The sequence below is a fragment of the Mugil cephalus genome, chromosome 13 (genome assembly GCF_022458985.1).
Source record: "Mugil cephalus isolate CIBA_MC_2020 chromosome 13, CIBA_Mcephalus_1.1, whole genome shotgun sequence".
NCBI classification, from domain to species: domain Eukaryota; kingdom Metazoa; phylum Chordata; class Actinopteri; order Mugiliformes; family Mugilidae; genus Mugil; species Mugil cephalus.
Genome location: NC_061782.1, coordinates 19,122,329 through 19,148,291, shown reverse-complemented (window position 1 = coordinate 19,148,291; position 25,963 = coordinate 19,122,329). Strand labels below are relative to the sequence as shown.

The following is a 25,963-nucleotide window of genomic DNA, read 5'->3' as shown; positions in this document are numbered from 1 at the left end:
ACACCGATCAGCCCGTCGAGGCACGGGCTCAAAAAGACCTGTGAAGGTGTGCTGTGGTATCTGGCATCGAGGCACTGGCAGAACAGCCTTTAAGGCCTGATCGTTGCTAGGCGGGGCCTCCATGGATACAGACGATGGATTGGAGTGAGATCTCTGGAATTTGGAGGCCAAGTCAACAGCCTTGAACTTCTTGTTGCGCTCCTTAAACCACATCCACCAGAGAGTGCACGTGGCCTGCACCACTGATAACATCCATGTGAATAGCAGGACCTAAGTTTTCGCAGCAGAACATCCTTCCACTCAACCATTTTTCTGCATTCCTTCACATGCTGCACTGTCTGCCGCGTCCCATGACAGATGATGAGATAATCAGTGTTATATACTTGAACGGTCATAATGTTATGGCAGATAGGTATATATTATATATTCTTATATATATTATTTCTTACCGTTCTGCTTAGATAACTACACAGACATGTGACCTCTTTTCATCCTTACACAGCAGGTGATCATCTAGTCATTTTATATTTTGACATGTCCACCGAGTTATCTTTAATTTTTGATGCTGTCGTACACGCTGGTGCACTTTAAAGCCATGTTAGAAGAAAGAAAAGTCTTCAGAAGTCCTTCAGTCAAAGTGAAACACTTGCTTCTGGCTCCACGCATAGAAACTGGGCACTGGACACAGGCCGGGCCCTCCCCCCCCACCACCACCACCACCACCACCACACATACAAACAAAGAGCCTCCCTTTTGGGCGTCCTACGATGCCAGATCCTTTTGAGCTGACAGGTGACAGAACAGTCCACATCAACATAGGTCGACTCCCTTTAACTGCACAAACGCATGCACACATACCCTGCTGCTGTACAGTGGACAGCTCCAGACATGCCAGAGCTGGACATGCCCAAAAGGCAGAGCCTGTTCCCTGTCACCTATCAGCTGGTGGCAGACAGCAGGATGCATGTGTGTGTGTGTGTGTGTGTGTGTGTGTGTGTGTGTGTGTGGTGGTACATCTATCTTTGCGAGGACAGTTTTTGAGTTTCGAGCTCATGGGAGCCAATGAATCTCAGCTTGTCCTTTGGCTGTCATTTAATAGTTTGTAAGTTATCAAACTAATATCTATAAATCAAATCTACCACTTTGTTTGTTCTCTAAAGTGTAGGAGTTTCCATGTGTGTGATAGACAATAAATATGGGCTTATTTAAATGAATTATTTAAGTCTGAGAGATCATATTCTACCAAAAGTAAACGTGTTTTTATATATATATATCGAAAACAATGTCTCACTGGAGCCTGGTGTCCTCCTAGTAATATCCCACACTAATGGTTACATGCTCTCCATCCGTGTTTTCAGTCTATATTATGTTGCTAAGGGCAAAAATGCCAAATACATTTTATTTTTTTTTACTTCAATATGCTAAAAAAGGGTCCTGCAATGCAAACCTTCCTAACACGGATGAGATTCTACTACATGTCATCAGTGTAACAGTCACACAGTAAGCTCATGGACCTTGTGTTGAGATACTAAGATGTCACAGGGCATACCAGGGAAGAAGACGGGAGATGAGAGAAGGCAGCTGCCTGCCCAGGACTGCTGGTACGGCAGCCAGGGGCGGGGCCAAGACAGCATGGCACACGTCGTCCTCAGACACCCCTTCTCTTGCCTATTTCCCCACAGGCTCAGACAGGCGGCATGAGAGCCCCTTGGCCCAGTGAGGGGTGGACGGCCATCTGACAACTCCCCACCTGCATGACCTTTACCATGCTTGACCCCCTGCAGGAGACAATCACCTCAGAGCAAACAGCCCCACGGGAGATGTAGACACGAGGCACAGTCAGGAAGACACACAGATGCAAAGGCATGCAGAGAGCACAAACAGACTGGCATACAGTTAGGTGGAGAAGACTGTGACATGCGTACATGCTAGTGAGGTCAGGTTTTAATTCCACCAGTTGGTTCAGTTATGTACAGTATGAATAGCCGTGGAATCAATTGTTTTAATTTACACCACACAGATATTTGACTGTAGGAGTGCTGGTGGGGCTCATTGTACAAATATTATAGTTGGTCAGTACTTGACATAGAGAACTTCTTAAAACAGAGTCGGTTTTTATAAACAGTGGACTAAATGCAATAACAAAGAAGCGAGGAGGGCAGAGTTAGGCGAGCTCTACGTGGTCATTGTGGAGATATATATTTACTGTCATTAGAAATTTCAATTCATTACTAAATGAATGTGTTCTAATATAAGAGTCCTGCACTAAATCTTACCTTCAGCTGTTTTTATTTAGGGGGCTATGAATTGTACATGTTTCTATTTTTCGTCAGTGGGCAAGGCTAACAGTTGAAATACTTTTGAATTTAATTCAATACAGTTTAACAGCACCACTAACTACATCATCCAAAATAAACATTCAGTAGCATTACCATCTGTCACACACGGTTTCAGTGTAAACGAAATATAATAACAGAAATTAATTTTCAGTAGCGTACCTATTAACTGGCAAGTGAGTGGGAACATAGTATAAAGACCAATTAGTCTTTATGCCAAACTAAAGAGGGCTACACACTTTGCAAATCGGTATGTTATTTTTGCTGATTAGACTGCTCTCACTTCTAGATGAAGACTGTAGTTAACTTGCAATTAGGCCTACTTGGAAAAATGTCAGGAAAATCAATCATCAAACTTACAATTACAAATAACAATTAACTGTTTAATTTAATAAAATACAGAATTTTTAAACCAAAAGTTCACGTGTAAAAACTTCACACTATAATTAAGTGATGATATAACATTAATCTACTTGATATCTAATTCATATTTAATAAATAAAGTCCATTTGGGGATTAAAAATTCATTCTGCTGTTGACAAAGCAATCTCATCATAGTTTTACTCTTTACCTTACATGGGAAAAGCTCTTCTTCGTCTATTATTGTGGTGGTAGACGTCGGCTGAGGATCATTGACTGTATAAAGTAGCTGAGGGTGAAGCTGAGGATGCGCGGCTCTGTGGCTCACACTCGACAAAAACAACTGCGTCTGCGCATCGACGAAACGTCATCAACAAGCGACATGGCAACTTTAACGGGACAACATATGTGAAACGTTGGTGTTTAAATCTTGTAAAGTAAGTGCAGCTTGTTTTTGTAAGAGATTAAGACAAAATCTAATATTAACTGTCGTTAGCAAAGCAGTCTTTTGGACTCTTAAGTGGTTCACGAGTCTAATGGCACGCTAAACATACTTTAATGTATTGTGGCTAAGGTTAGCGCTAACTGTCAAATTCTCTTTATGACAATAACGAAGTAACAGATTACACACCTCCGGCTAACACGTGTTATTGTTCATTTGTTAGGTTACAGCCTTTGAACCTCGCTGCTCTCTCCTGCTTTGCTGCAACATCGTGTTTCGATTCGCTGATGAATCCGTTAATTAGACGGAGACTTCCTCCGTCAGTGAGGAGTCTTCTGACAGACATCGGTCCGAAGGAGGAGTGGACCGACACGGAGCCCGAGACCGTAACGAAAGATGGGGTTCTGCTCCCGTCGAGAGGAGCTGCGTCTGGACAAGAGGAGTTTCTCTCGCCAGCCAAGACCCGACAGGACGAGGCTGCAGAGGATGGAACTAATACCAGGATCGCTTCAGTCTGCATGTTGTGCAAATGTAAACCTTCTTGCTACACCTGCCCCCGCTGTAACCTCCATTACTGTGGATTGGCTTGCTACCAGAGCCCAGATCACTCCGCATGCTCTGAGGAATTTTACAAAGAGTCTGTTCTACAGGAGCTGAAGGACATGGGGAAAACAGAAGCTGAGGGTAGAAAGAAAATGCAGGAGATTCTCGTGGGACTCAGACAAAAGGCAGAAAGGACACACGGGGGGATGGAAAGTTTGCTTAAAGAAGCGGGTGTTGTGCAAGATGACACGGATGAAGGCGAAGACGAGGCCACAGAGAAAGTGCAGGTTATGGAACTCCTGTCCAGGTTAGCAGAGCTTCAACAGTCTGGAGAAGAGAGTACAGCAGAGATTGAGGACATTTTAGGAAAACTTGAAGAGATAGGAGGAACAGCGCCGACGCCTGGAGTAGCAGACGAGGACGCTGAAAGTGTAGAAGGGGATCTGGACCTGGCTGATCGGCTCTCAGGGCTGGACATTGATAAACTGTCAGAAGAGGAACTGTGGGAGCTTCTCAACGGCAAAGAGAAAGAGATGTTTATGGGTTTGATGAAGGGCGGAGCTCTTGGTGGGCTGGTTCCCCTGTGGAAGCCGTGGTGGGAGGAGCACGAGGATGGAGGGAGATCACTGGTGGAAGTGCTTGAGGAAGAAGTAAGCAAACTAGAGAATGACACATCATCTACTGTGAACGAGCAGGAGATTGACAGTAGAGTCAAGAGAAAACAGGAAGTGGTTCACAAACAGGGCAAAACAGATAAACAGTTGAAAAACCTTAAAGGAAAAACAAGCAAAGACAAAGGAAGTGCAGGAGTGCAGAGTGTTCCCCCAGTTTCTGCAAAAATTCCAAAGATGAGTTCTTTATGTGCAAATCCCTCTCCTCTGGTTTGTTATGGTGTGGTCAATGCACTTTTTGGCTATTCTTTCACCCTGAGCCTGTTAAACGGCGACACTGAGTCACTGATGTTTGAGTTCTGTGACATGGTACTTGCTCTTTCTGAGGCACTAAACTCAAACAGGGTTTTCAATTCTGTCCAAGAGGCCTTAGACTGTGGAGAATCTCTGATTATAAGTGGAGGTTACCGCGACAAGGAGGATCCTCTTGCCCCAGCCAGGGCTGTGGAGGCTGTGGCTCACATTATGACCGGGAGAGACAGAAAGGATGCCACGGGTTACTGCCTGGCGGCCTTGAGTCAGCTTCGCTCTGTGCTATCACAGGCCAGAACAGTCCTGTCCAAAGAGGGAGAAGAAGGGACAAAGAGACAGAGGTACTTCCTTGCAAGCAAGAAGTGTGAGTTCTTCCAAGCCTGGGTGTTGGACAATGCACCACACACTCGTAGACTGGCTGTTGAGTTGTGGAGTGAACACACCAAAAGAGAGAGTGTAAGGAACAGCATGGAGAAAGAAAAGAGTGTAGTGGACGATCATTTGAAGAAACAGAAGAGGAAAGGGAATAGTAAGTTGATTGAAGAACTGACCTAATGGTGTCTTTCTTGAACATGTATAATTAAAAAAATATGTAATAAAATATGTCAAACCTGAATTGTTTGTCTCTTGCTGTGACATTTTTGATATAAATGTCATATCAGGGTAATTTATAAATGGTGTTTTTAGAAACATTTGTGGAGAGTCATATTTTTATTGGAGCTTTAAACCACATCTAATAGTGGTAGCAAATATGATGAAAGGTATGAACTAGGCTTGTAAGTGGATATTTTTGTGAAGCTGCTGTTTTAAGTATAAACCTTAATCCTTAAAATGGAAGCACACATACATAATATCAGAAATAAAAATCTGATTTGATGTTGTTTTTATCTTGACATGTTTAAATACATATATAAACACTAAAATAAATCAGTTACTCTGTTATAATCATGACTTTCAGAACGTAACACAAGTATGTAAGAAAAACTCGGCGGCCACTCTCGCGATACTTTCTTTATGCAAGGGGTCACGTGATGCGGATGTTCTCCCATGCTACGACAGAAAACATGGCTGCGCTCTTGAGATCGGCACGGTTACTCAAGTTTTCGCCTTCGGGTTTGCTCCAAATCGCAGGCACTAAAAGAACCGGACCGCCACTCGGGCGGCTGTACAGCGGATCTGTCTGCGGGGGAAGGAGCGGAGTTTGTTTCCGACAAATCAGCCCTGTTTCTGATAATGCGTCCAGGTAAAGCAGAGCCCGCTAGCCCGTGTAGCTGTAATCCACGCGTGAGCATGAAGCAGAGATGTCATTGAATGCCAATGACAAGCAAAGGCACGCATGTGTTTAATAAGACCTGCACTGTTGAATGCGGTGTGTTGACTTACGTCTCTTAACGTTACAGTAACTTGGTTGGAGCAGAAGTAGTTAGCTGCTGGGTTATGAAATATTGCCCCTGGTTTATACAAGGTGATGAGGTTGTGTAACCATGTTAGGTTCAGTGTCAATTTGATGCTCAATATTAAACCAGTTACAGTGACTTACTTTGTACTAATATTATTGTTGTTCTGATTTTGTTCATAATTATTGTATTCGCTAAACTACACGCTAGCTTTTAGCAATAGGCCCATCATTGGGAGCCAAGTCACAATGTCATGCTGTAGCCAAGGAGATGCAGCTAAGTTGCTGTGAAAATAGATTTGTCATTTCATAACCATGAACTAAAGGGGCATTAGCCTCGCTTGATGTCAGAATGATGGCTTCTAGCCATGGGTTACTATGGTGTGACTGGTTTTCCTTTCAAGGTCACACAGCTCCACCTCAAACTACAAACAGCCCTTTATTGGCCAGTGCATCCAGGTGTTACTGTCTGTCAAACTGCTTTTCACAGCAGAACACACGTGCTGGTTTTAGAGGACGCCATGCTTTCTCGCCCTGGTGCCCACTAGGTCATTTTTCTGTGTTTTGTTGCCTCCGTCCCGTCGCCTCCTTCCATCTTTCTCTTTCTTCACTTCTCCACTGTCTCTGTGTTGGTCCACAGTCGCGTGTGGCCGTATGCCGTGGGGTGCGTTCGTAGCTATGCTGTGGCCACAGAGCACAAGGATGACGTCAGCACCGCCGTGCAGTCCAAGCAGGCTCAGCAGTTCGACTGGGCCTTGAAAAAGCTGGACAGCTCTGTGAGGAGGACTGGTCGCATCACCAAGACGATGCTTCTTCGCATCTTCCATGACATCAGCAGGGCAGGTAGGCAGACGTTACAGCGACTAGAGAGACACTTAATGAGGGATTTCTGCTGAAGAGACGAGCGTGTTTTATTGTCGTTCACGTTCATTTCTCTTCCCCGTCTTCTTGTAGGATACCCCAGCGCCAACCAGGCCTTGTTGCTGCTGCGTAGCTGTGGCTCTCTGCTACCTGAGGTGCCTCTGATGGAGCGCACCGAGCTGGCGCACCGTGTGTGGAAGAAGATGCAGGAGCTGGGTAAGAGGCTGCAGCAGTGGCAAAAAATGCAAAAGTCATGTTTTCTGAAGTGGTGCGTCGCTCTTCCAAGTGCGAGGATGTAGCTTGAACGTTTGAACATAGTTGGAAATGTTCCGGGGAGTTCTGGGTTTATCACGTTTCCTCAAAGCATTCACTGAAAGATGTATCTTGGATGTAGAAGTGGTCGACACGGACAGACAAGGTGGATAAACAATAATGCAGTATGATGCAATGTTCTGATTTGCTTAACCCACCGAAACATTAGGTACACTAGTGAATGTTCAGCTTATACTGATTTAGCAATTTCATGTTTTTATTATTTATCCTAGCCCGCTGACTGGGGTTGTCACAATAAGAGAAAGATGTGTCGGTGCTATGCAACACAATTCAGTGAATCGTTATTTAAGTTTTAACTAAACGCTTTATACCATAACCTTCATGACGCTAAGATCTGGTAAGAAAATATTTTTAGTAAATATCGCCAGTTTATCTTGTAAGGTTCAAACCAACGTATTTGATTAACTCATTCTCATCCATTTCAGTCCTTGTTGTTAAATGTGACGAACCTGCAAATGGTTCGCACCGATTTTATGTGATGAGTCATAATGTTTTTAGAGGAGTCTCTGTACGTTGCAGCTGTCACAGTTACGTTGTCCTCCGCAGGTGTACAGTATGATGTTAGTCACTACAACGCCTTGCTCAAGGTTTACCTGCAGAACGAGTTCAAGTTCTCCCCGACCGACTTCCTGGCCAAGATGGAAGCCGCTAACATCCAGCCAAACAGAGTAAGTTCTGCCAAAAAGCACTGTTAGATTTTCCATCAAAGTTGTTTCTCGACATGTGAATGGAAATGTAATTAATTATGCACATTGTTTTTCAAAAATATGAGCACAATACCTTCCTGATTCTCTTGCACTACTTGCTTGTTTCAATGTTTCTTATACATTTGGTGATTTTCAGCCCACTTTGACTTTTGTTGTTGTGCACAGGTTACTTACCAAAGACTCATCGCAGCCTATTGTGAAAGTGGAGACATTGAAGGTGCCAGGTAAACAAACCGTCTGTTCTCACAGTGAGAGATTTACCGCTCTGAGAACACAATGCTGGGAAACGTAATATCACTATTATTGTCTGTTTCTAGTTTTAACTTCTTTGTTTTCTCAGCACCATCCTGGGTTTCATGAAGAGCAAAGACTTACCCATCACCGAGGCTGTGTTCAGCTCCCTGGTGACCGGCCATGCTCGTGCAGGGTGAGCATCGCTGACATTGTTCTTTTAGTATATGTTTAATGGTACATAATAAGTGTTGGTGTTGGAGCGATTTGATTTTGAACAAGCTGCTATCCTTATTGCTGCGCAGCGACATAGAAAGTGCGAAGAACATCCTGCCTGTGATGCGGGGAGCAGGGATTGAGCCGAGTCCTGACACTTATGTATCACTGCTGAACGTGTACGCTGAGAGGGGCGACTGGGACGCCATGAAACAGGTGTGTGTCTTCACTTTTAATCAAACATTTTTCCCATTTAATGTCTATTATTTCTCTTCCATTTAATATTCTTATCTTACCTCCTCACTCTACTTCAGACTCTGGAGGCTGCAGACGCTGCAGAATGCAATCTGATGGACAGGGACCTCATGCAAGTTATCTTCTCTCTGGCCAAGTCTGGAAACGAGAAGTACATCCCACATGTGGCTGAACGTTTCAGGCATGAGAGGGGTTTCATTCCAGGTACACATCATGTTGTTTTTACAATGCTTTCACACAAAGGATTCGCACCTTCAAGTTTCCTTCCGTTTGCATTTGCATCATCAATAAAGATGTAGATGTGAATAATTATTGGATAAGGATCGGTATCCCAACCTCAGTTAGTTCTGCACAAGTTAAAACTGCAGAGTCTTGTTATTTTAATTTCGTTTAAATGCTGATAGTTAGAACTGTTGTGAACAATATTTTTTTTTCTCATGTTAACACATTTTGTCAGTACTACAGACTGGATAGCATGTATTTGTACAAAAACCCTCTACAAATGAGATGTGATTCTTCTTTGCAGTTGTAGCCGTTATCAGAAGTTTTTGTTATAGCTGCAAATGTCACTTTGCTGTCTTGTAATTTTTTTTTTTTTTTTTGTGACACGGTTCGGTGGTATCTGGAGATCAGTATTGGGGCCAGTCAAGGAATTTTTAAAATGATAGGATCGCCTTGACCAGGCCTGTTGTTCGGTTTTGTTTTAACATTATTTAATGTTGTTGAAAAGCTTGGAGGCAGATATTTATTTACTTAATGCACTGATTTTGAAGTTTATTGTATTGTAATACGTGTGCACGGTGAACCTTTATGAAGCACCAGGGGTGGCAATTTAGATAAATGGAAAAATGGAAAAATTATCAAGATCAGACTGACTGCAAAAAACTGCATTACTGCTTAGAACAGTTTTTCCTTTTGTGTGCTTTATTCATCAAAGCACACTGAAGAAGTGGGAGTTTTGTGTATAGATGCAGGATTTTTAATAATTGTTGTTCGTGTTCTCATAGATGCCATGAACTTGTGCCTGAACCTCGTGACCCAGGGAAAGGTGGACTCCTCTTTTCTGATCCTCAAGATTTTCCCCTCACTGCAGTCTGACGGCTCCAGTGACTCCATGAACCTGGGCAACTTCTTCCTCAGACACTGCATCACCATGGAAACGGTACTTGGGAAAAGAATCCAGTCCCATCCTCACAATTTTATTTATTTTTTTTTTTTTAATTTAGCTCGTCAGTATTTGCCAGTTAGCCAGATATATGTCGAGTACTCATTGTAGGTGGGATGTTTTTGATTCCTTCATGTTCTGTACAGCCACCGGAGAAGATTGTCCAGTTCTGCAAGGAGCTCCAAGAGGGAAATATGCACAGTGCACCGCTCAGCTTCGCTCTGTTCTGTGCCCTGGACGCCAGGAAGACTGGTAATTCATATGCTTTCATTTACTTACTGTGTACATTTGGTGAACATCGGATTAACTGTGCGACAGTCTTCTCAAGTCATTATAATTCAGTTGTCTTGATTCTGCTTTGCAGGTATAGCTTTAGGGCTGATGAAGCTATACAAGGAGCAGGGACTTCCCTTAAGACCTCACTTCTTCTGGCCCCTCCTGGCTCCGCTCGTGAAAGAAAACAACACAGCTGGTACAAACACACACAAATGCATGCATTTTTTTTTTACTTATTTTAAATATCTCCCTTTTGCACTATAATCCCCAAAACAAAACCTCGTCTTCAGACAACCCTCGTTGACGGGTTTTGGAAGGTAAAGACCAGCTAAAAAAGCCACACAAGGACATACACTTTTCTTTTTGATAGTAATAACACAGCCTGGGAGTCAGCCTCTAGTTCCCCTGCCCACCAAAACATGAGCCAGGCCAGCAAGTTGTTTGTGGGGCTCAATATGGTGATGGAAAGAAGAGTTTGTGTGGTGTTGCATCATCTGAGCACCGAGTCGACTTTGTTCACTCTGGTTGGATCTTTTAACTCTTTATCTGCTATAACATCTATCAACTGTGTGCATAATAAACATCCCAATGCTGAGTCGAGTTTGGCTGGACCAGGCCAGTGTTAACTTGCAGGGATAAAATCAAAATTTGTAATGGCCAGAAACTTTAGACTTGTGGTTTTCACGTAAGCTTTCAGGGCACAGATGATGAGACAGTTGTGAGTGGCTGATAATTGGTGTCTCAGTCCATCGCCATTTAACATGGAGAGGTTTTCCAATTTTATAAAGATGTCTTAGGGGTGGGCGACATGGCAAAAACATCATATCACGATTTTTTCAAAATAAAATCACGATTTTGATTTTATCACGATCTTAAATTGAAAAATGAAAAACAGACAACCTTTCTTAACCGATTTTATTTTAAATAGTCGCAGTTTTGCGTGCATGTGCAAACAATCAAGTTTAAGAGACGTGGCATGGCACTGTTGTACAAGTATTTTCGGCTGGGCAGCTCTTACCGTGGATCAACTACTTTAAGTTTCAACCCCTTGTTTTCTCTAGCCTTGAACGGTACCATATCTTTTGGAAGATAAAAGGTAACTGCTTCTGTTACCTCTTTCCATCGCTTGTCTTGACTTGTTAAATGCCTGTGTTAATGTTGACTGTTTTGGTCTTACGCTAGCTGCTGCCTCCGCCTGCGGTGCCGGTGTCCCCGGGCCCCTCGCTGTTTGGCTCTCAGCATATTGTTTGGGATGCTTCCTCTTCAAATGATTGAACAGGTTCGTCATGTTGCCACCCGACGTGCGAACCATTTGTGTGCAAACTTTGCACAGAACATTTGCCTGCGCTTCATAAGTTCAGGAAAATCCAAACCAATTCCATATAACGGAAGTGGATTTTTTTTTAGTGACCAACTCCGTTTGGCTTTCAGCCATGGCTCTCCATGCGGCTACCGCTACACATATAAACAAGGAGGCGGGTAAGAAAGCGTGTCGCTGCCTGTAATTCGCTATGATTGGTCGGTCAGGTTGACGACGAAAAGAACATGCAATTATTTTACAATTAGTTCTTACATATTTGCACACAGGGTTCTTTAAATTTTAACTCAAGACAAAGACGTGAAAGATCCTGAAACTAGACAAGATGATTAGTTGTTAGAATCCTATTGTTGGATCCTGGAGCCACTTCAGCTTCATGTAAAAAAATGAATGTGTATGTTATAACCTAACGGTGCTGTGGAGTCCAAAGGCAGAGGAAATATGTCTCCTCTATATGTCCTATTTGATACAAAGCTGTTTTTTAAAAAATTTTTGTGCACATGATATTAGCAGTTTCTGAGCGTATGTGTGTTTGTGGCGTAGAGGGGATTTTGACTTCCTCTGTACCAGGAAGAGCTCTTAAAGGAGAGTTCCCCTCAAATATTAATGACTAACAGAGTGGTCCAACTGGGACAGATTTCAGTTGGGCTGGGGCAGTGAAGGGCAAAGAGGTCTGATCCCTGCGTGAGAGAGAGCCGGAGCGAGAGGAGATGAAACAAACACACACACACACGCACGCCTCTCTGGAGAGCTCTTGGAATAGATTGCAAAATTTAGAAGATGTTCCCAACTTCCCATGTGGACTTGAAAGACTCTTTGACTTTCAGAAAGTGTGCTCAGACATGAATATCATATTTGCCATTCCTCTTCCCAATGGCCAACCTCTTTCCACTTTTAGCTGCCTAGTTGCATGTCTGCAAATCGGTTGTGATGTTATTATATAAAGTAGAGATGTCCAGATCAGTATCAGCGGCGATCCAGGCGTTTTTAAAATGGTCGGATTGAGCACGAAGCCAAGCCGGATGTTGTGTGTTTTGTTTATGGCTCCCGCAAACCTGAATGAAACGTTGAATATGTCTGCTCTCTGGAACTTTTGTAACTCTGGTGGAAGCAGATTTGTGATGTAATCATCACTAAATAAATTTCTGGAGATATTTAAGGTTGTTATATAACACGCGCATGATCTACATGATCTTTAAGTTAAGAAAGGTGTTGTGTGTCACCGGGTGGAAATTATGTTTATATATATACATATATATATGTTAAATAATCAGGATCAGACAGGGGGGCAAAAGATCAGGACGTCCCTAATGTCAAGGCCTATCTTTCTGCAATAATCTTGGGATGGAGTTTACAGATGATTCTGAAGAAAAACAAAACTAACAGTAAAACTGGTTTTGTAGCATTTGCTGCAGATTCTGCTGAAAGGAGAAAATGGTGCATGTTATGTTTGGATGGGTGATCTGGTAACCTTTGGCCCTTGGCTGGGGCACCTAAGCTTCCTTGTTAAGGACACCGGAGGGGGGGGGGCTCAGTAGCCTTGAGCAACTCCCTTGCACATTCATACATACACATACATGGATGCACATACAGGCTTGTGGCAGACAGGGTCAGAGGTCATTATGCTTCAGTTGCTTTCTTCAAATCTTTTGTCGAATTGAACTTGTTTCTCAGTCCTGACCCATCTCCCATGTTTCAGTCTGGTCCCGCTTTCTTCTTCTTTTCCAAGTTAAAGGCGGAGAAACAGACACACAGACAGTAGAAAACATTAATTATCTGATTTTCTAAACAAAATTCAGATGACAGGGAACAGGCTAATAATATTGAACCACATTCATGGTAGAAGATATGCATGCGACATAACAGCGACTCCATCATTTATCATTTAAACTTTAGCATTTAAACTACGTTTCATGCTCAAGTAGCTGAATCTGCGTTTATAGAGCCATTTTCTCCGGGCTCTTAATTTTGACTGACTCTTGACTGAGACTCGGTGGAAAATTGGTATTAATGTCCCACTTTCATCCTTCTCCATTTGCCTTTTAAAGACAGTTAAATGGCTCAGCAGATCCAGTTCATGGGGATATTTAGGCCCCAAACCATGATGAAGGAAATAGTTATTTTCTTTCTCTTCTCTCTTTTTTTTGTGATGATCTTGTGGAGATGGTCTCAGTGACAGATAGCCAGCATTTGATGACTTGTCAGAATTCACAACTCATTAGCGGATGAGCTCTGTCAAACGCGTTCTGCAGCGGTTTGGTTTTTAAGTGCTTTATTTATGCTGAGCTCTGGTTCTCTCTTTGGGGTTTTTTAGAGCGATTAATAAATGATGTATTTTTCTCCTGTCAACCAATTGACAGCATTTGAGCTGGCAGGGAGGAGAAAACGGTTAGACCTGTGTGGGGACAGATTGTCGGCTTTGACCGAGATGTGAGATGTCTCATTGCCTGACTTGGCAGAACGAAGATGAGGTCTAGACATGGGTTTAAACGTGCACAAGCAGACTTAAATTCTCCAACCGCTCGGTCTCAAAGCCACGCGAACACGTCGGACAGCTTCCATTTAAGTATCACGGTACGGAAAGGAGGAAGGACGGAAGAGAGGACAGAGAAGAAACTTCTCTCTCTCACTCACACACTGGCTTGTTTCTGATGGTGTTAGCCTTAACCCTCATGAATCATGCAGCCTCTCTGTTTTTTCCTCCCCTCTCTCCCTGCTGGACTCACACTCATTGGCTGTAGGAGGTGTGTGTTGGGGGGGGGGGGGGGGGGGGGGGGGAGGGGGCCAGTGCAGGTGATGTGACTGATGCAGAGTGACTTGATTTCATGTAAATGCAAGCGCTCTGAGGGAATTCACTTTGGATTACGCGCCCCACTGTGCACGGCCCATGAAATATTAAGCGTCGTGTCACTTTTTGTCCACAGGTGTCACTAGCGGGCAGAGAGGCCGGAGCCGCGGAATGGGAAGGGAGCAATGGGGGAGGGAAGGGAAGAAGTAAAGAGAGGAGGGGGGGAAAAAAAAACCTTTACATTTTGATGAGGTGTGGATTTGGCGGGTTTAGCAAAAGCATATGCTTGGCCGTACTTGCCACCTGCCGCCAGCTACTCAGCGCTTGTCAGTCCGGCACGACGCAACGCGCTCTTATCACTTCTGACAAGAAAAAGAAGGAGGGAGAGGGAGGGGAAACTGCAGAGGCAGGGAGTGTTTCATGTTTGTTTTGGGGGGATGAGAGAGATGTAAAGGCTCCCTTGTTTGGTCTGCTTTCCTTACAGACTTGACCCTCTCACCTGACTTCCTTCACGTGCGCTCATCTTCAGTGTTTTCACTCTTTCTTTAATGTCAAATAGACAGAAGCCATCTGTGATTCAACCACCTGAACTTTATTACAAGTTAATTTGTCGGATGAGAGGCATCTGTTGCCTCATACGAAAGATCAGAAATAAAATGTGTGTTTCTTGACTGCCATCACTTAGCAGCAAGGCCACCTTTACAGAGTCACAGATGCAGAGATGGATGGATAGACGGTGTAGGAGGACAAAGAAAAGAGGAAGTGACAGGTACTCATGTCCAAGGACAAGAGGAGATGACAGCGACCGGTTCCCTCCACTCATCCTTTCCTCTGTTTTCTCCATCCGCACTTCTCGTCTGTGACAGTTAACCTGGAGACATGAATCTGATGATGATATCTTGTGACCACTGCCATGCTTAACTCACTACTTTGATACTTGGTGTGTCAGACTTGGCTTTGCTGACCAACCTGGAGAGCTCTCTACTCTTCTCACTTCTCCTCGGTGCCAAATCCTTATTTAAATTGTTCGGACAGGGGAGAAGGCGATGAAAGGGGGTTTTCACATATTCGGCTTACGGAGTGAAAAGATAAAAAGTCCTAGAGAGATCAGTGTGACTGACGCCTAATAATATCACGTACTGTTTGCGTTGCAGCTTCGCTGTTACACACATTTATTCCAAAGTTTTCCCTTTTTTTGGCCTGTTAAGACAGTGTAGTTTAAGTTGCATGCAGCATATGTATCATTAGTCTGTAGGGGATTTAAGCAGGGTGTATGCCAGTGTCGAATTATTTCAGTGAGTGCTTTATGAAGGTGTTTAAGGTTGTGACAAGCCAGTGGTCTGGTTCAGGGGTCTTCGATGTTTTTTCAGGCCAGAGAGGTTAAGTAGGACCCCTACCTACTATGTGTTATATATTGAACTCGACCTAGTGCTATTTATAAACATACATTAATGCATCCAATATAAAGCTACCCCTCATCCCTTTACTAAAATATGTTGGATTTATGTTAATGTGTATTTAAGGAAATTTGAATTTGTGGAGGAAACTAAAAAAGAAAAGTATGAAAAATGTCTAATCAACCAAAAATTTTGCCATTTTTGTGAAATTTCCATTGAATTATGAAATTGTAGAGCAATTGGTCACCCTAACTCAAGAGACAGCAGCTCTGCACAGTGACTTGGAGCTCTTCCTAGCCTCCCGGCTCATAGTAGCTACAGCTGCTGGTATGAAGAGTTTTTTTTTTCCAACACCACAGTTCTAGGATCAAATTAAGAACACTGCTGTCGTAATTATAAAACCTACAGTACCTCATCTTCATCTCTTTCTCTTTATGGACTTCACATAGTCAACGGTATTGCCAGACAACCAACCACTCAGTTTTGTCTACAGTTTTATAATAGCTGTATAACAAACACATCGGCAGTGATTGTGTAAAACCTTTCATATAAGCTACGAGATGAAAGCCGCTGTATTTGTAGCTCGACTTGTCACTGCTTAACTAAAACACAGAGTTTCTTTGCCTTCACTAACTGGAGTGGAAACTGTGCATAAGCGCCCTGGTCTTCAGAGGGTTTAAAGCTCTCGGTCACAAACTTGACCAACAAAAACAAGAACAACATGAACACGGCCCAGAAATGCTGACGAACATGAAAGCTATGCGCCGAAGCTGGAAAGCATGTGAGCGAAGGCCAGCTCGTACATTTATACCTCCAGCTCTCCATTCACTTGTTTTCTGTCTGTCTGCCTCACCGTGAAATTGATGATGGATTATTCAGGAGGAAACCAGGTGCTCCCTGTCTCCTTTCATAAAAAAAAAGCTGGGATGAAAGCGATTAGGGGGTAAGAATGGACGGCGGAGCGGATGGATCCTCCATTGAGAAGAAAGAGGACGATCGGCTGTTTACTTTTTCTTGAGAGCCCGGTAGATGGATAGTGAGAGGGGAGATGAATGAGTGGAAGGATGGACGGATGGAGTGGTTCAGGTAGTTCTACCTGGGATAATGCAGCCCTGCCGCAGGTTTTAATGGCGTGTAAAAGCCCAGGGCTCATCTTTTATTCAGCTAAAGAGAAAGACTGCCAGGTGAACTCTACGTCTCAAGAGGGTGCAGCAACACAGATGTATGTTTGTGTGTGTGTTTGTGAACCTGAGTGGAGCGTGAATACACACAGCATCTTGAGGTGTGTCAACTCAAAGAAGCACTTTAGGTGTAGTTCGCTCAAGTCCGCATGGGAGCGAGGTGGATCGGTACACTAGATGTGCTCATATATAGCATAAACTGTGGGTATTTCTGTTCTAAAAGCAGCACGCAAACAAACGGGGGACATGTGCATGAGCTCATTTAGGCTCCCGTCCTTTGTGGGCACGCTCCCAGACATATGCAAAGTGCTACGGTGCCGCCTCCATACTCGCACACATGCAGGCATGTCCAGAGTGTGCGAGTGGCTGCTACATATGCATGCGGCTGCTTTGGCCTCCTTCCCTGGGGCGGGACCCCGGGGTTCTGCTGGAGAACAGGGTGATGGTTCACAAGTCCACTCAGGGCGGCTCGTGTGTTTGTTTACGCGTTTCCGTCAGTCTGAGGTAGAGGAGAAAGCAGCCATTAGTGTGACTTAAGAAAAGCGTGCCAGTCTATAAAAATGTGACTGAAGAGAGGTTAGTTTCTTTCCTGAACGTTTGAGTTGGAGTACTATATGAAGCTCAAATATCACGTGTGTTTGCTACTTTTTGTCTGTTTTACATCATAGTAAATTGATTTGGTGGTGGGGAGGCTTAAATTTTAAAGACATCAGCTCAGATCTTAAATATTTGCACAAAGTTGAGGCTCTTCTTCCGTGTGTTGCAGGTGTGGTTGACATGTTGAAGAACATGCAGGAGCTCGGCGTGTCCGTCGACATCGACACTTTGTCTACCTACTTCACCCCGGTCTTCCCCAGCCCCGAGGCCGCTGAAGAGGCCCTCAAGGTAACCTATAAGTCTGTGTTTGTGTCTGTGTGTGTTCTTACCTGTGGTCGATTTAAAAAGAGAGAGGTTTCGCTCACACCAGTTTTTCTCTTCAGGATACAGGCATCACCATGGATTCGGGGGCCTTTTTGCGCTTGGAGATTCGCTCATTGGCTTCGAACGACCTGGCCAAGCTGTACACCACACGTAAGCGCCTCAACACAGAGAATCTCGCACTGCATCTTGAGCGCCCATCATCATGAAAATCGCAGCTTCGCCTGCGGGCTAATTGGCCCTGCGTTAACACACACACACACACACACATACACACATACAAGCACACATACATTTGTCCACTTCCCCCTCTGTGCTCATCAGGCCTTTTAAGAGATTAGTCTGTGTGAATATGTAAAAGGCGAGAGGTGCCTCAACTGGCAAAGGGATGGGATAGAGGAGGCTGGTTAATAATGGATGACTCTTCCTGTTTTCTGTCTTTCATCTCCTTTTAGTCTCAAACACTCATTTTCACATCTGCGGCTCGGTTTCCTCTTTATGTGTTTTCCGAAAGTGTCCCTGAAGATTTAAAAAGAAAGGAAAAAAGTTTTAGTCTTTGAATATTTCTCTCAGTCTCTCTCATAACACAGTGCACCTCCAGAAAGCGCATACAACAAAAACGTGGGAACTTTGTTTATATCTGTAAAATTAACACTTTGGGACTTTTGGTCACTAATTAGACTATTAAAAAAAACAATGCAAATGGGTATTAACAACCCCAGATTTTTTTTTTTTCTTTGGGCGACATCAAGATGAAGAAAGTGAATGACAGTTCTTCCTCAAAACCTTTTTAATGTGCTTTAGAGCAAAGCTACAAGCATTAAAGGTAATTTATCAACTTAGGTAAAAATCTTGGGTCAGATTTCTTCAGCACCGTGTTCCACACACAACCACATCTTGAGGAGAAGCTTCTTTCCCATCAATCACTTTCCGTCCGTCTCTTTTCTTATTGCAGTGTCGGATCCTTCTTTCCCTCCGGTGGACCTCACTTTGTTCCGCAACAGCCTCATCGCAGGCTTCAAAAAGTGAGTCAATTAGCCCGTTGTGTGTTTGTGTCTTTCCTCCATCATTTCGTATTCCATATTTCTCCATATTTTGCCTCAAAACCCCCTGACTGGCGTTTTACGAAAGGCCCGTAGCGCCGTGGAGGTCACGGCGGCATATGCCATGAATATGACATGTGCAGCCTATCACACCATCTACAGGGTCCGTGCATGTGGCCAGCTGCAGGGAAAAACACCACAGTCGCACACACACGCACACAGACAGATGTACACGGGTGCCTCATGCATATGGAGGCCGTCATCCCTCAGCCCTCGCCCCAAAGCACCGTGGGAGATATGTAAATTAGCAGATGCCCACCCCTGCCCTTCGTAGCAAAGAGCCTCGTTCAGGACTCAGTCACACACACACACATGTGCGCACACAGTCAGCCTCGGGACCAGGGTGTGACCCACGGGCTTTTGTTGAAGGGGTGTTTATGAATATTTACAGTTTAGCACTACACACAAAAACGCTCCGGCCCCTGAGCGAGGCTGGAGGTGCGTCAAAGAGAAAAGTGCTGACTTGTCTGGGGGGACCGAAGTTATTTCTTCCACGTAGCCCAAAGAGTTGAGTCTAACTTTGAGCTTTTAACTTGGCCTCTTTGTTGGAGCTCACATGTTAAATCGTTTAAGTTGATGCATGAAATAAATCCTCATCTTTTTGCGGGGATAAAACGTTCTGTTCTTAGCAGCGTACATTTATACTTTTCAGTTCAAGCACATGTAAGAAATGATGTAAGCGGAGTTAAAGACCTTCTAACAGCGAGAGACGTTTATTAATTAAAGAAATACAGATTAGCGGAGTTTTCTGTGCGAGATTCGTCACGTTTTTGACTCGACATTTTAACTCGGAGCATCCACTAATGGCTTCTTGTATCTGAATCTGCTTCCTCCTCCATTTGCTTTGCTCTTGACGCATTAGCGCATGCACGCACACACACACACACACACACACACACACACACACACACACACACACACACACACACACACACCCTGCTGATGGTTAGGTTGCCTGACAGGGTCATAATTGGGCTTGTCACTTGGGGAGTGTGTATGTGTGTGTTTGCGAGCGCCGTGTCATTGCAATGCGGGACCTGCCCCTGTCAAAGACAAGGTCAGGGGATAATTTAATCATTAAAGACCTCTTCTTCTCTCCTCTCATCTCCCCCTCTCTCTTCCTCTCCACCGACTAGCTGACAACGCCAGAAATGTCACACATTGTCATCATTTAGCCCGTATGTGTATGTGTGTTTGTGTCTTTTGTGGTTTCCCAGGCTTTTGTACTGCCATCTCTCTTCTCTTGTACTGTGGGATTGAGAGTGTCAATGTGGAAAATCTTTCTTGGTGTATAGTACTACACTGTCAGTTCAGTAGCTATGGTAACATGACACTGTCTGCATTGGGATCACTTGAATTCAGACGTCCTATCAGGAAAAAAAAATACCACACCGAATGTATTGATGAGTTCATCTAAACTCATTTGTGTCAAGCTTATTTTCATATCTGAAAAATATAAATATGTACATGCGTGAGAATTGGATATATAAATATAGCTTTAAAACAATATTCAAATCCAGTTTTTACTTGATATGCTTTCTACATGATGAGGGAAGAAGAAGATCAGTGGAGATATATATCCACATGTGTAGGTGGCCCCTTTTATGTTTTGTACCGTAAAAGCTTATGAACAAATTGCACATTAACTCTGACAACTTGGGAGTCTCGTTGACCCGCCAGTGATGCATGCGGCTCATGTCTTGTCCTCTACTGCCCCCTGCAGGTCATCGGATGTGGAGAGCATGGTGAAGGTAAGATGTCAACGTACTCGCACCTTCTGACAGAGGATTTCTAATTTTGAAAACAGCTGAAAATAATAATAATAATAATAATAATAATAATAATAAAAATACGATAAAGGAGAACACTTTGGTTCTGGTTTGGTGAAACATTTGAAGAACTGAGGAAGCTTTGGCTGCCCGTGTCTGATGGCTTTTTCTTTAGAAGCGATTCTCCTGTGATTAAGAATTTATTTACCATCTGCTACATGCCAAGTTGCATTGAAGAGAAAAATGAAATATGGTGAAACCCATCTGATCCAAATCTCTTAATGCCACACTGGGTGGGTAAATGTATGGGTGATACTTGGCTCAGACTCTTCTAGGCAATATTTAAATTTAGAAAAACTAATATATAGAATTTAAAAAAAAAAAAGAAAAAAGTTAAAATTACTAAAGTGTCTGTGCTGACTTGACGTGTTTGTGTTTAATTTGTTTTTCAGATTACTCAGCTCTTGTTCAAGGATGAGCGCTTCTGCAAAGAAACTTGGTCACCTTCTGGTAAGGAAACACTGTGCTGTGTTCTCAGTGACATATCAGGACATTCAGAATTTCATACAAGTCTCTACGTACTCTGTCGCCTTTTAACTGTAATTCAAAGGACAAAAACTGACGAGTCTTCAGTCTCTGTGTCCCATCATCATGATGCTTGTGTGTGTTTACGTCCAGGTGTTTGTGTCGGTCTGTGTGTGAAAGACTTGCAGACATGGAGCCTGGCTGCTGACACAGCGCTGAGTAGTTAAAGTGTGTGTGTCATTATTTGGTAGTGTATTTGCTCAGGCTGTGTGTGTGTGTGTGTGTGGAACGCTAATGTCGTTCCGTGTCAGTGTGTGTGTCATTAAGTCCCAAGTGCTGAAACTGGTGTGTGTGTGTGTGTGTGTGTGTGTGTGTGTGTGTGTGTGTGTGTGTGTGTGTGTGTGTGTGTGTGTGTGTGTGTGTGTGTGTGTGTGCCCGCACTGGTGGTAACGACTGAGACTGTTATCCGTGTCACATCCCGTTAGATGACATCGACAGTTGTGTTTGTGTGTGAGCGCTGAAGTAAGAGGAAGCTGTCACCGCCAGCCGTCGCACATTCAGTCAAACTCCAGCCCAAAAGCAGCCTCTGTCAGCAGAAAAGGAAAAAAGCACGCACTCTGCAGAGGTTACAGGAAAAAATAGGATAAATGCACAAATGGATGCAGTGACTGACACGGTGGCAAATGAAATCTATTCCAAAGACAAAACCGCTCACTGTGTGCGTGTCTGTGTGTGTGTCTCTGTCCAGGATCTGCATCCTTCCTCCTGTACAATCTGATAGACAGCATGTCAGCGGCAGAAGCCTCTGCACAGGAAGAGAAACTGCGGAAATTCTTCAATCAGCTTCGTGCTGTGGTATGCGCACACTCACCAGGTTACGGGAAAACACACACGCCACAAAGTCAGACATTAATATACTGCACGTCCAGTTCATTCATAACCTTCCTGCTTTAAAGGAGCTTACACTCTCGCATCGGAGATGATTTGCAGTGTGTAATCGTACTCGGATTATTCCCAGCATACACAAACTCTCTGCACAATAAACTTACATGACCTCCAATCCTGTGCTGCGTCTCTGAAGGGTGAAGGTTTGAGTTGGGACGTCTAGACGTGTCGTGGAAGATTAAATCGTGTTTTACATTTTACGGTCGAGAGACGCGTCTTAACAACAGGCTGTTTGAGATTCAGCAAAACGGTTTTCTGGTCCAAGTCCCAGAATGATCTTTAAATCATCCACAAATCCCGTACATTTTGAAACGGTGCAGGGTTCCTCCTCACATAAAAATAGTCGTGGTTCTCTGAAAACGCATGGGTGATACTCGGCTCAGACTATTCTGGGCAATATGGTCATTTAAATTTGGAAAAACTAATCTATAGAATTAAGAAAACAAAAATTAAAATTACCCACAATAGTCTTTAAATGATCCACAAATCCAGTAAATTATTTTTGAGTCTACAGAAGTACATCAAGACTACATTTTTTAGGATCGATTATTTTAAGAATTGATTTTTGTCCAAGAAAAACTACTTTTGGACTAATTGTGTCCAAACATATAGATCACCTCTAAATTACTACCTGAAACCTTTTACTCCCTCCTGACTGTAACTAACGTCCCTCAGTTACAAATTCAGTATTTCTAAGGACTTCTGAATCCATGGCTGCGAGAAATCTTTCCCAACCAAATCCTCTATTCCAGCTCAGGCCTTTTACCTACCTCACCACGTTTAACCTTAGTGCTTTGTCTTTTCTCCTTTATTTCCCTGCAGCATATTATGATTCCGTTTAACATCTACAGAGGCATCAGGAACCTCCTGGAGTCTTATCAGGTTCCTCAGCTCATCAAGGTATAGACACCAACCTTCAGTCTCTTACAGTTTTTACACTTTTGTCTCTTGAGAAAGACCTCAGTAAAAGTGGCAGCCAAAGGCACGATACAATTAAACTGAGGGTGTTCTATTCTTGTTTGTCATCATAGTAGCTCTAATGATGTTTTCTCACCTCACACTGTCAACTGTCTGTATCAGGAGGTGCTCCTGCTCGTTGATCGCACAGACAAAGTGCTCAGCGACTCTGAGACATCTGAATCTCCTTTCAGTGTGAGTAGGACAGTTTTAAAAATGCATCACAGTTTTCCTGATGACTTCTCTGGAGATGAGCGCACGACACGTCTTTTGTTGCTGTTGGTACAAGCCTCATGTACACTTGAGGTTGTGTGTTTAACACCTCTCTGTTCTCTGTCAGCATGCTACGACTAGGCTGGCGGCGCTTGAGGCTACATTGACTAAGCTGAACGAAGAGGGCAAAGCACTGGGATTTGTTCTCAAACAAGCCTTTCAGGTTCTGAGTCAAGAGGAGGTAGGATTTGTTTGGATAAGTCTCCCAAGACCTTGCTTTTCTCGTATTTAGCAGCTCTGTCTCGTGTATTTTTATTTTTTTTTTTGTTTGTTTCCTGAGAGTTTTGTTGTCTCATCAGGATCTGGAGCGTGCCCTTGAACTGAAGCGGCAGTACGAAGATAAGATGACAGTCGCCTCCTACGCCACCCTCATCAACCTGTGCTGCCGCCACAACAATGCGGAGGAGGCGCTCAACCTGAAGAGGGAGATGTGAGTGGAGCAGGAAGCTGCGCTGTGGCCAGTAGCAGGCCATTAAAGTTTAACTTGAGTGGTATTAGGGGAGACATTAATGCAGGGTCCAGCCGCTCTGTTGACTGGCTAAAACACAGGAAACTCCCCCCCACCCCCGTTTCCTCCTCTTCACTCACAACCTGGATCCAGGACCAGACCGAACACGGACATCGCACTGTAGATGAGTTGCATTACTGTAAGTGGAACGCATTAATGAAGTCTGTCTCTCCACATCTCTGTCTTTGCTTTTAGGTGTCGGAAGGACTCATCAGTAGTGCTGAACACCAGTAAATATATCACGCTTGTCAAGACCCTCTTCTTAAATGACAAAATTGAGGGTAAGATCCACTACACCCGAAACTAATGTTGTTTTCATTTTCTGTATGATCATTCTGCTTCTTTCTTTTTTCTTTTTCTAAATAATTGAACCTATTGACCCTAAACCAAGATGTAGGATACTCGTTCCATGGGTAGGTACAGCGTTGGGTATAGCTGCGGCGTCTGTACACATTGTGGCAAATACTTCTCCTCTTTCGCATCTCTCGGTGGCAGGACATCACCACCATAAATCGTCCATCCGTCTGCCACCAGCCACCCTGTCGTCAAAGGTCTCCCCTTTTTATGCAACTGCGTACTGTTTGCAGTACACAGATTTACTTATCAGAGCTAATGAGCCACTAACCACTGTATAAATACTCCAGTGCCGTGCTTTAAATCAAACCTTAGCCCTTAGACGCGTTCTTGGAGCCAAAAGTAGCGTTTTTCAAACTTGTTTTGTTGGATCAGCTTATCAAAAACAAAAGATATTCAGCTTTACTTCAGTAATAAATCAGTTATCGTAATAGTTGATTAGTCGACATAGTTACTATTTCCGTACTACTTTCTGAAAAAACTGGTGTGTGACTGAGCTGGTGTGCGTCGCAAACTCTGTCACAATCTGTCGTCTCCTTCCCTCAAACCACATTAGCCAGGCCATTTCCAGAATGCTACGGTGGGTTTCCTTCAGCCCATTGAAGACCCAATTATCATCAGTTTTGCCGCTTTGCTTTTTGCACTCAATGACAGGAAAAATGTTTCTCTTGTCTGTCCGCGCCATTCCTCTCCTCCCCTTCGCGCTCCCTCCCGGTCTCCATCTCCGTCTCTCTATCTGACCCTCTCTCCCCCGCTCTGTCGCGAAGCGTGTCATTCTCTTATCCCCCCCCGCGCACATGCACACATCCACGTCAGTGGGAAATGAGAGAGGGGGAAAATTACAGGACTGTGTGTATTTTTCCAGAATTATTGAAATCCGCCTTGATGCTAATGGCAGATCATGTCCACCGAAGTGCTTGAGCATTTCACACACACACACACACACACACACACACACACACACACACAGTCACACACAAATTTACATGTGAATTCAAGCAAAAGGCATTTGGTGGCCTGCCGGTTCCTGTGTGTGTGCGTGTTGGTGTGTGTATAGGCAGTGCTAACGCGTTTGCCATTAGCCGGAGTGTGCATATGGAGGGGACGCTTGTCAGCCACATTAGCACACATGGCTAACCTTGATGTTAGCCTGTCCCCACCCAGACGCTGGTCCGCCTGGCTCCCAGCGCACACCAGGCCCCGATGAAGATCATATCTCTTGGCATCTTCCTTTATTTCTCACCCTCTCTAATGGCTTTGTTGTTTTTGCCCTTGGTTCAAAGCCTCTCATCCCGCTCCACCACTCAACTCTGTTTTTACAGTACTTTATTCCTATGAATGTATTCTTCTCGCCCTTCTGTCAACACTTCTCTTGAGCAGTTCTTCATAATTAGTTCCTCCTTTTCTACCCAATTCATTTTCTTCTGTTGCTCATTCTTTATCTGCATCATGAGTCTTTAACCCTCACATCTGTCCATACACCCTTCTTTCTAAACATCTATTATTTCTGTCATGATGTGTTGTGTCCTGCACCGTTGACACTAGTTGGACATCCATCTGTGAGTTTTTAGCCAGTTCAGCACGTTGCAGTGGTGGCGGATTGAGTTAGTTGGTAAATAAGATGACACACAGAAGGCTATTCTTGTTTTACATCTCAACCTCATGGTACACAATTAATCGTCTAGAATGAATAAACTGCAGATGAACTGATGAGCATGATTCAGGACAGGCTAGGTCTTTAAGCAAGTTTATAGATCCTCTTAACCTCCCTTTAAATAGCAGTTCTTCCCAGACAGAGCCGTATATTAGAGAGAGTCTTTCCAACTCCACAGTAAAGTAAAGAAGTGTTGGGCGTTTTTGACATCAAGGTACACATTAATGAT

The 25,963-nt window shown here is 43.8% G+C and overlaps 2 protein-coding genes across 2 annotated transcripts in view; both read left to right on the top strand.

The window, feature by feature from the left end:
- Positions 1–3,019: 3,019 nt before the first annotated feature.
- Positions 3,020–5,220, top strand: znhit2 (zinc finger, HIT-type containing 2). Its single transcript, XM_047603249.1, has 2 exons — positions 3,020–3,133; positions 3,362–5,220. Exon 2 carries the CDS (start codon positions 3,426–3,428, stop codon positions 5,157–5,159), a length of 1,734 nt encoding a protein of 577 aa, XP_047459205.1. The 5' UTR covers positions 3,020–3,133; positions 3,362–3,425; the 3' UTR covers positions 5,160–5,220.
- Positions 5,221–5,655: 435 nt separating this feature from the next.
- lrpprc (leucine-rich pentatricopeptide repeat containing) overlaps positions 5,656–25,963 on the top strand; it is a 53,219-nt gene continuing 32,911 nt past the window's right edge. Inside the window, exons 1-22 of the mRNA XM_047602576.1 lie at positions 5,656–5,847; positions 6,641–6,843; positions 6,955–7,077; positions 7,741–7,862; positions 8,067–8,125; positions 8,242–8,328; positions 8,438–8,564; positions 8,663–8,807; positions 9,611–9,765; positions 9,915–10,020; positions 10,133–10,240; positions 17,495–17,613; positions 17,709–17,799; positions 18,602–18,671; positions 20,473–20,500; positions 20,971–21,028; positions 21,792–21,898; positions 22,811–22,888; positions 23,069–23,140; positions 23,286–23,399; positions 23,518–23,648; positions 23,922–24,007. Coding sequence (XP_047458532.1) covers positions 5,669–5,847; positions 6,641–6,843; positions 6,955–7,077; positions 7,741–7,862; positions 8,067–8,125; positions 8,242–8,328; positions 8,438–8,564; positions 8,663–8,807; positions 9,611–9,765; positions 9,915–10,020; positions 10,133–10,240; positions 17,495–17,613; positions 17,709–17,799; positions 18,602–18,671; positions 20,473–20,500; positions 20,971–21,028; positions 21,792–21,898; positions 22,811–22,888; positions 23,069–23,140; positions 23,286–23,399; positions 23,518–23,648; positions 23,922–24,007 — 2,368 coding nt within the window. The 5' untranslated portion in view covers positions 5,656–5,668. The remainder of the gene's footprint in view (positions 5,848–6,640; positions 6,844–6,954; positions 7,078–7,740; positions 7,863–8,066; positions 8,126–8,241; positions 8,329–8,437; positions 8,565–8,662; positions 8,808–9,610; positions 9,766–9,914; positions 10,021–10,132; positions 10,241–17,494; positions 17,614–17,708; positions 17,800–18,601; positions 18,672–20,472; positions 20,501–20,970; positions 21,029–21,791; positions 21,899–22,810; positions 22,889–23,068; positions 23,141–23,285; positions 23,400–23,517; positions 23,649–23,921; positions 24,008–25,963) is intronic.

Excerpts from the sequence above, each read along its gene's own strand:
- znhit2 (XM_047603249.1), top strand. The coding sequence starts at position 3,426 with ATGAATCCGTTAATTAGACGGAGACTTCCTCCGTCAGTGAGGAGTCTT.